Raw genomic sequence first — 10,712 nt, 5'->3', positions numbered from 1 at the left:
ATGAAATGAAATAGTTTCTCGAAGTATTTTATCTAAATACAAAGTATATTTAAAAAATGTGTAATCATCATATTATCAAACGATCATGCTAAATAAATAACCACGTATTTTCTCAACAAAAGAAAAAATAACTAGATTCGTTAGTATAGACATTAACAGTTAAATAGACTGCATTCACCACTTAGTATCGAAAAAAAGAATAATTTCTTTTTAAAAATTCTACTAATTTTATGCATGGTTAAAGAAACAATATATAATTGTGTACATAAAAATAAAAAATTATATCACCAAAAAACTTAGAGGGAAAGATTATCGTTTAAAGTAATATTATATGCCCTTTCTACTTTAGATTATCTCAGTAAAATGTATACTGAAAAACAGTAAATACACATGTATAAAATATATATAGTTACTGAATCATCAGATGGTTTTTTTCCCCAAAGTAATCCCCATGAAGCAAAAACACAGGTTTTCTCATGAGAGAGAGAAAAAGAAAGGAAGACACCAGAGACATTAACATCTCTACAGAAACTATAGAGAAGAAATGGGATCCAAAAAGGGGGTGGGTAGGGTGAGGATGAAGTATCTTCTAGAAAAACCTATGGGGAAAACAAGCATGGGCTTTACCATGCAACTTTTATTATTCAATTACATTGAGAAACAATAAGTCCCGTAATGGGGTCCATTGAATGATGCTCTAGATCCTAACTACCAAAAACGGAAAGATGGAAAGATACTGAAAGAGATAGCCTGCGTACTAGAATATGCCTTTTGTGTGAAAACGATATAGTTGACGAATTTCACTATATTTTATGTTGTAAAAATTAAAAGACGAAAGAAAGTGTATATTCCCAAATATGATACTTAGTATGTCAAGACCAAATGTTATCAAATTTCATTGCTTTCTTCTAAAAATGTAAGCTTAATTTTTAAAAGTAAACTGTGTTTATTAACATTCAGTAAAACGTCCTGGTTATCAATATTAGAAATTTAGTGTGGTAAACATAATTTGTATACGTAGCATGCCAAGAAATCCCGTCCATTTTTCCACAGCGATGGAGTCAATAAAAGTGTAATTGATGCAAATCACCCATATTCCCCTAACGCTGGCGAGACAATTAACGGCAGCAGATTTGAGGGGGTGGATCCTAAGTTTTCCGTTTTCTTAGTCAAAGAAAAATAAACTTCTACCCCAGGAAGTAGCCTCCTATGCCCTGAAAAAAATAGTTCCTGTCAAAAACCTTTATTTATTTACAAAATATGTAAAATGCACTAGACACAGGTACCAAAATTGTAAAAATAGACTGGAAGGAAATTTAAAAAAAAAAAATTCAAAAGGAAAAAATAATAATTTTATATGTAGGGAACTACAATTGGTCAATTACCGGTATGATACCTTAATAAGGCGCGAGACTTCCACAACAACCAAGTTCATCGTGCCCGATGTTAATTTATACTAGGAAAAAAATATTTTGATATATAAACACTGAAAAATTTGAAAGGCGTCTAATTTTTACTGAACAATTAATTAGTTCACTACAATTTATTTCACTTTCTTTTTCTTCTTTTTTTACTTTTTTAACTGCATATGATTTGCATGGAAAATCGCCCCCCCCCCTTAAAAAAAAACAACAGGAAAAAAGGTGCAAAGGCTTCTAAATAATAAGTATTCTAGCTTTAATTTCAAACCAGTAAAACTTAAGATCCTTCCCTCAAAACTGCTGACATTAATTGCCTCGCACACATCTCCCTGGGGAAAAATCACAGATTAACGCTAATTCCGCTTTTATTGAGTTCGCTCTAAAACTAGAATGCGTACCTTTTCTTGGCATGGTAAAAGACATCCCCCCCCCCTCCACCTTTTCCGTGCTTCTGTTTGTTTGAATTTCATTTCTAATGCATCAAATTCATTTGAAATAATATATTTAGACAGAAAATGACTTAATGTTGATTTACTGGTCGAGTGAAATGCATGGAACCTGCATGCAGAACACCATAATCAATAGATAAAAGTAACACTCTCTAAAATTATTTATGCACAAATAATTCAAAAATTTAGAAATAAAAAAAAAAACGCTCCTAAAAAGAGCAAATCATGACAAGGCCAATGATCTTATACATGTATCTACACAATTTTTCTGACCGTCAAAGGCGGATACAGCGCCGGCGCGCCGGGCGTGCCCCTCCCCCCGTTTGATTTTTTTTTTTATGTAGAATTTATATGTCCATAATTCTAAAATCAAAGGAAAAAACACCTCTTCGTTTGTAAGAATTCGTCAGCTCCCAGACCCCCTGCCTTCTACTGCGCACCCCCTCCCCCCGTTATAAAATTCCTGGATCCGCCACTGGTAGTCGTTATATATATTGTACTCACGCATCTAAGTCAATGTTATAATTGTTAACATGTTACTTTGATCTGATATTCTCTATGTTGCTAAATAACAACCAAAGAGATAATAATAAACTTGCTATATATACTGATTAGAGAGATAACACAATATTCCTTCATATTTGTCAAGTTGATTTTTTTTTTTTTTTTTTTACAGATTTTGCTCCGCATGCTATATCATTATTGTTTGCATTTAACTCATAAAAGACACTCTTTTGGAAAAGCATAAGTATTAAAGCAACATTTTATATGTGTGAAAAAACGTAAATCCACCAAATAATAATATCGGAACTAAGAAGTTTGACTTAGTTCCTTTTACTATTACTACCGTTGTGACATTTCCGGTACCATTATCGCGGGAAAAGCTTTCTTTTCGTAAATATTTTGATTATTTTTACGAGTGTTACAATGGAAGTAACGTGGAATAAAGTAGAATCGGATAACTGTCCAAGTCCACGAGAAGGTCAATGTTCGTGTGTAACTGAAGATTCCATGTACGTTTTCGGAGGTGTTGCACATACAGAGTCGCATGCAGATGAACTCATGGAAACAAACGAACTGATCAAGTTTTCCTTTGGTAAAGCAGATTTTGGGCTTTGAATTACTTTTAATATGTGCTGGTTCTTTTTGTAACACGAGCTTTGATTAAAACAATGAATATTTTTATTTGCAAATTTAAGAAAAAAAAATTGTTAGGAATTGGAATTTCTACATACGTATATCATAGTCACAGACACTGAATTTTTATCAATAAATAACAATTTAAGCCCTAGAAGTAGAACCGCAAATGCTAGCCCTCTATACAAATTTTGTTCTATTGTTCAATTCATTGATAAAAATTCACATGCAAGTGATATAATTAATGGATTTTTAAAACAGGCTAGCTTGACTCTCTCGGATTTATCATTTATGTTTTTGGTTGATATTCTCAACATTGCTTAACAGATTCTGTTCAAACTTTTAAGGCATTTTATGTAATGTTGGATTACATTCACATAAGCATAAAAATTCAAAAATATTACAAAACAGTGGCATTTATGAACCAGATTGAGCAGTTCGATGAACAGGTCTGGGCGGCCTCCGTTTTTGGAGGATAGCAATTCAATATGGCGACCAAATTTGTAACCATACATGGAAACTGCATTTCAATGTGGGATAGTTTATCCTCCGATTTCAGAGGATAACACAGGTAATTTTCAAACGCCTCGTGCCTACCTTTAATCAAAAAGTGCAAGCACCAGAGTACATCTAAATAAAAGTTCAAACATTAAACTATCGATTGTATATGGCGATTTAGATTCTATGTCTAGAATTTTTACAATACACTTACAAAGTTGGCTCTTCTTGCGCTCCCTGTTTACTAATATTTCTTGGTATTTTGTTTTTATGTTTTTCCCTATCAAGACAAATAAATAGAGACTTAAATAATATTACTTTCATGTTTTCTTTTAATTAAAAAAGAAAAGAAAAAAAGGAAACAGAAGGAAACGTATTTTAAACACAAAATATACTCTGCCTTAAAATTTAAGCAAATAAAAAATTAAAGGATTTGATGAAGAATTGTATAATAAATAAATAATATACATGCAGTCTTCGACAAATCCCGGGAGTCCGAAGCCCGGGACCTGGTAAAATTGGAAGCGGGCATGTGGAAACTGCATACTTACAAGCCCGAAGGGCATGTAAATTCTGAGACCAAAGCTTCCGTATTATCAAATTAAATAATACCAATAACATTAAATGTACTTAAAAGTCTGATTTTTCATCTAAAGTGGAGCACCAAATAAAATTTTAACGATAGTTTACTCTTTTGCAAAGGAGACACAAAAAGTATACACGTTGAAAACAATATTAATGGCGAGACAATAGATTGATAGAAATGGATTTCGGATCATTTCCTCATCATGAAAAGGCAAATAAGAATAAAATTACTTGATAAAAATCTGGGCATGTAAATATTTGTTGGGGCTAGCATAATAAGTGGTTAAACCTGCCCGAAGGGCATGTACATGTACTGAAAAAAAGATTTGGCGAAGACTGAATATTTAATCAATAAATTATTTGAATAGCATAAATTTAATAAATAAAAAAAGATAATTTAATAAACATGTTTACTAAGAAATTCAAACACATAATTATATACACGTACATACATACGTGTATATAAATTTAAAAAAAAATACATATGTGATGTGTTTAAGGATTATTCATTAATTGAAATAATAATTGATTTCTCAAAAATTCTTCATCAAAATTTTGTTAAATACTTAACACATAATTACGGTACCGGAAAATCAGCTTAGTTATAATTATCATCTCAGACAGGTAAGGGTAATCATTGATAAATAAGCTTTAAACTGAATAATTGATTGACAGCAATTACAAAAATAATGTTATATAGTTTTAATATCTAGATTTATCCATCATCTTATGAAATTTTACCTTTTATTTGTTTTGGTTGAAAAATCAGTGACGGTTCATAAATGCAGGAGTTGCTGTTATTTGTTTGGTTAAGAGTTAACTGCCCTTTGTTTTGAAAAGTCCGATAGGTGGCGACACCTCTATCCTCTGTTTTTAGAGGATAAAATCTATCCTCCAAAAACGGAGGCCGCCCAGACCTGATGAATCAGTATCTGTTTTTGGTTTCTACATTTATAACTTGGTACTAAATTTTACCGCTTTTGGACAGATGTCATTATTAAGGTGGGAATTAATGTCAACATAGCTTATATGCCCAAGAAGTTGGAAGCAATTCTTTTAGATGAAATGAAGAATATAAATTAAAAAAAAATGCAATCTGGAACAATCAGAGTTGAAAATCAAAAGTTCTTGATTTTTAAACAGTAATTTATTTCTTTTTCCTCAATTTTTACAATTTCTGTTGCTGCAGCAAAAAATAAATGGGAGAAGGTCGTTTTTAATGGAGAACCCCCTGCAGCCCGTACTGGTGGCAGTCTGGTAGCTGTGGACAACTGTTTGTACCTGTTTGGTGGACTGAGTCATTCTACTGGGTGGTTTAATGATCTTTTCAAGTTTGATATAAGTAAGTTATTATTCAGCAAACCAGATTAAGACTAGCTGCAGTTCTGTAGCTCACTGGTCTGAAAAAGTTGGGATGGATGACCAAAGAGCTACAATACCACCCACTGAAAAAAAATGCTTACCGTATTTATTGCACAGAAAACATGTGCTGTTTCTCTATTTATTTTTTCATATATTTAAATTGCCATCTCAAAATAATTATTACTAACCATGTGTTCCTTACGTATTCCACATCAAAAAAATTCCCATAACCATTGTTAGTAGCCTCCAAAATTCCACCAATTTATGCTGCCATTTTGGGTGGCAAGACAATTCAGTTCAACGTGCTTCATGCAGATACCAACTACAAGAGTAGTTGATAGAGGTCCAAGGAATTTTTTTGAAATCGAGCTCTTTTGCAATTAAAGGTAAGAATTTGGAGAAATAGATTCAGAACCAACTTTTCTGTGCATAATAAATATACATTTTTTTTCTTTGGTTGTCACTGTAGCTCTCTGGTCTGTAAGTATTTTTTTTTTCGGAGGGTGACAGTTCTGCAGCTGGATTCAGACCAAAGGAAAAATATGGGGGTTTTTTAACATTAACCTGACTGACCCTAATTTTATGCTCCCACCCAAATATTTTTTGTTGTTGTAAAATCCAGGAATTGCATGTCTTTTTGTTTTCCTTCAAACCTAATGGTTTATAGGTTGTGAGGTCACTTTTTAGTAGCTGTTTTTAGAATTTCGGGTAGATAGTAAAAAAAATAAAATATGGCTAGAAGAAGAGAGCTTCAAACTGTCTTTAAAGGAGGATATGCCTTGATGAAAAAAAATAACAATAGAAAAATAGTATCAAAATTTTACCTATTAACTGTATGTTTTATTAGCATGTAATAGTAAACACACATTTTCTTCTTTTAAGTTTATTTGAAAATACATTTTATGACTTGACTATTTATTCAAGATTGGAGGGTAAATATTCATATTTTTCAATAAAAGTTATAACTTGGTAGCCTCTGGGAACAAAACATTGAATCAATTTAGGGCCAGATACAGATCGTGCAAATAAATTTGGGAAAGAAAAAATATAATCCGCTTTATATTTTAGACCCAAAGGAGCTTTTCTGTTAGTCTGATAAAATGTTCTCAACGTATGTCTGCTGTTGATTACTTTTCATATCTTTCATTTTTATGACCAATCACCACAAAACTTTTTAGACAGGATATTCCAAGTTTGTTATGAGATTGAAAGCAAACATACTAATAATACTGTAGTTGGTAAACAATATTGTTTAATTTTGCCTGAGTGATGGTCGGATTAGTTAAATAATGAAACACAATTAAATGAGTGCAGATTTCATTATAATAATATCAACATACATGTATATGTTTGAATATTCTTTTTAGGTACTAACACTTGGTCACCTGTTGATGCAGAGGGAACATTCCCAAGTCCCCGTGACAAGTTGCAGGGTGTAGCTGTGGGTCAGTGGATTTACTACTTCGGAGGGTTCGGTCCTAAAGCTGGAGACTTGGACGACGAGGATGATGAAGAGGTAGTGGCTTTATGGTCTGATAGTTATGGTTCATTAACCCCTCTGACCTTTCAGTATATTTACGTCTTCAATGAAGATTAGAATTAGATTTTTAAGAAGTCCTGGCAATTACTATAAAACAGAAACTACAATAAGGGTGTCATAATTTTGGGTTTTTGATTGTTTGATTATAATGTGATTTATTCGTAGTGGGAAGAGGAAGAAAGTGATGAACTGCCGACAGATCAGTCAGGAGCAGATTTTGGCTGGTTCAACGATCTTCATATCTTTGACACAGGTATTGAAAATACAAGTTAAAGAGATATGTAATTTGTACTGATAAAAAATTAAAATTTCAAGAATATTTCTACATCAAAATGTAAAGGTTTAAGGGTGTAATTAAACTATAGAGCTAGGGGAGCTTTGTTTTTGGAAATGCAGTTTTTTTTTTTTTTTATAATTTTTAGGTTCATAGCATTTTCTAAAACTACAAGGAATGGAATGAAAACTACTTTGCAGTAGGTGTAAATTCCTTAGAAGCGTGTACAATGTAGCTGTGTTTTACTGTATAAGTATAAAATCTGAAGTTTATCTGTTTTAGTTAGTAAGAAGTGGACACACCCAATGCAGATGAATCTTGGTGTGCCCACTGCCCGAGCTGCACATGTGATGTGTGCTGTAGACAAACAGATTGTCATATTTGGAGGAAGGGATATAGAGGCTCGACAAAATGATATACACATTTTTAATACAGGTGAATGTACAGAATTACATCTTTATGCCATAAGAAAAAAAATACTTGATTGTCATCCTTGCCCACCCTTAATTTATTTCCCTATCTTCAATTTTTTTATTTCTGTTTTTATAATATAAATATAATATAATATAAATAAAAAAAAATAAAATCTGGAAAGTTTTTTCCCAACTCAATGGTGTGATTTTCACAATAGGCATCTTAATGAAAAAGTTGATTAAAAAAACAGAAAAACAAAATGTGACATGTTTTAAAATATTTAATTACACTCTGTATGTTGATTTTCTCCAAAACTTTGCGAAATTTCCCAATTTTAATATTCCAGCCTCTGTAGAAACTGGCTATGTGTGAGCCCTGCATATCTTTAGTACAAAGAATGTCTGTCTTAGAAGCCTTCTCCAAAATTATTGTAAAAAAAAAAACAGAGAACATTTTTCTTACGCATTATATGAATTTTTATTCTTATGCATTAATTATATGGAATTGACTCTCTCAGAAACAAGAAAGTGGGACACAGAAATGAAAACAAAAGGACAAAAGCCAGAACCAAGGTCATTTCATGCTGCTGTCTCCGTTGGAAGTAAACTGGTTGTCATTGGGGGAAGAGGGACAGAGAACCAACATTTTGCTGATGTCCATGTTTTTGATTGTGGTAATTTTTTTTTATTTGTTGTTCAAATAAATGTTTGTTTCTGTAAAGCTCTGATATTGTACTTTAAAAATTTGAAAAGTTTCGGTGAAATATATTTTATTTTTGATTTTAGAATCCAAAACTTGGACCCAGGTGAAACAGAATGGGACAGTTCCTGAGGGGAGAAGCCAGCAATCCCTGGGGGTAATTGGGGACAAAGTGATAATGTATGGAGGAACAGCTGATTTCTGTCCAGAGATCAATGCATGTCAGAGATTCTTCACAGACACCTATACATTTAATACAGGTAAATATACACACACACCTACACAATGATTAAGGTAAATACAGATGAATCTACACAGACACCTACACTTGTAATACATGTAAATCTTCACACACACCTTCACATGTAACACAGGTAAATCTTCACACACACACACACACACATTCTTACTTGAACATTTTATACACATTACAACACAGGTAAAAGCTTATAGTTTGTATGTAGGTCAGCTTTACATTTACTGAGAAATTAAAAAAATTGTTTTTACTTTTTTACTCTTTTACTACATTAGTATTTAGTAAAAAGAAAAACAGATACATAGCACAGATTACAAAAAGGCTTCCTGTAAAGTAGAACATCTTACTGCCATTGTTTGATCATTAATTTCACATCTTCCATGTTTTATTTCTTCCAGGTGATATAACCAAAACACAGTTACAAAATGGAAACCATTCATAGCAACATATTTTGATCTTTGTTTATATGAATTAAGTATAAAATTAAAACAAAGTTTAATGTACATTTGTGTATGAACTGCATGGAAGGGCAGCTATTTTTTGGATCACTACCAGGAAACTAGTTCTTACTTTAGAATTTTATGAAATGAATTGCATCATCACATAATTTTTGTTAAGTTTGCTATCAAAATTCAAGGAATTTAGCAGGAAATTTAATTTTAAGTAGATAAATTTTGATACTTGCACATGTTCATTCTTGATATAAATTAATACAAGTATTAGCTTTCCTAAAAAGCTTGTCTGACTTGAGCAAATTTCTTTTTACGTGAAGAATCAAGAAAAGTTATATCTAGTGTAATCAACATGACTCTGAGTCATGAAATGAATTCTTTTGCTAAGAAACAAAAAAAAGTTCAATTCAGCAGATTCAGAATTTTTCCTTGAAAGTGTCCACCCTGAACCGAAAATTTCTGAAGTTTCTTCCAACAGGCCTGTTCATGGATACAAAGATATAACCAGTGCTTTTAAATCTAAACATTAATCTGTGAACAATTTTGATAATTAAGAAATGTTTTATTAAAAAAAATAAACGTGTTATTAATGAATTAACATTTTTGCATTTAAGCAAAGGAACATTCAACACATGTCTTTCACTTTTATATTTTTTTTAACTATGAAGAAACATCTGCAAGTTATCAATATGTGTAGATTTATAAAAACTCTGAAGGTAGAGAGACTTAGTATGCATTGAATATTTATAAACATTCATTATAGGATTGACTATATAAATTATTTTGTTCATTGAGAAATGAATCTAAAAAACGAATCGCACACTTTATGAAAGCCGAAGGCTTTCATAAAAAAGTGTGCGATTCGTTTTTTAGATTCATTTCTCAATGAACAAAATAATTTATATAGTCAATGCTTATAATTCAATTTCAGCGAAAAACATCTTTCTTTTCATGTACATACTCATTATTTAGCTAACTCAAAAAATTATGCACGAAATTTACATGCCGACAGGTGCGTAGAAATATATCGATTGGAAAATTACACGATTCTTGGGAGCGGATCTAAAAGCCTGTATTACACAAGGCGGGTATAATTTTCTTTTAAATTTTATAAAAAATAAAGAATTCCCCTTTATGTTTTATTGTCTTTATAATGATTTACTAAGTTATCGATTACGTGAGTTATGAAAATCTGCACGTGCAATTTTTAAAAGCGATTACACATAAAGCATGCAGAAACTTGCTTTGTTGTCAGTAAGCAAACGGTCAACGGTAACACGTCGAGTGGAGTGCAATGGAATATTAGAAAGAGATATCTTCAGGTTAAAAAAATCTAGAAATAATTACTTGCTTGTCGATACACCTTAAAATACACGTACAACTTGTGACTATTAACATGGTTAATACCCTGTATTTAAGTTTGATGTGCAGACGAAATACTTGAGAATGTGATAATAACACTCACATCAGGAAAACTTAGTCTAAGGTCCTTCTTATCATTTAATTTTCATTACCTACTTAACAATTTTTTTTTCTAGTTTGGTTTTTCAATTTGTACTAAATTCAATGTAAATTCTTTCTTTACAAATAAAAAAAAACGTAAAACACGTGCTTCTTTACAGAGT

The 10,712-nt window shown here is 31.7% G+C and overlaps 1 protein-coding gene across 1 annotated transcript; it reads left to right on the top strand.

The window, feature by feature from the left end:
- The first annotated feature begins 2,775 nt into the window (after positions 1-2,775).
- On the top strand, positions 2,776-9,138 carry LOC133174539 (kelch domain-containing protein 1-like). The gene is made up of 8 exons (XM_061309655.1): positions 2,776-2,966; positions 5,280-5,432; positions 6,820-6,968; positions 7,158-7,245; positions 7,549-7,701; positions 8,198-8,353; positions 8,466-8,639; positions 9,034-9,138. The coding sequence occupies exons 1-8, from the start codon at positions 2,798-2,800 to the stop codon at positions 9,075-9,077; spliced, it is 1,086 nt and encodes a 361-aa protein (XP_061165639.1). The 5' UTR covers positions 2,776-2,797; the 3' UTR covers positions 9,078-9,138.
- The last annotated feature ends 1,574 nt before the right edge of the window (positions 9,139-10,712 follow it).

Source organism: Saccostrea echinata, unplaced genomic scaffold (assembly GCF_033153115.1).
Source record: "Saccostrea echinata isolate AGI-Se365-2 ecotype Australia unplaced genomic scaffold, CSIRO_AGI_Sech_v1 ptg000002l, whole genome shotgun sequence".
Classification (NCBI taxonomy): Eukaryota; Metazoa; Mollusca; class Bivalvia; order Ostreida; family Ostreidae; genus Saccostrea; species Saccostrea echinata.
Note: the sequence above shows the minus strand (reverse complement) of the source record. Positions and strands in the feature narration are given on the sequence as shown.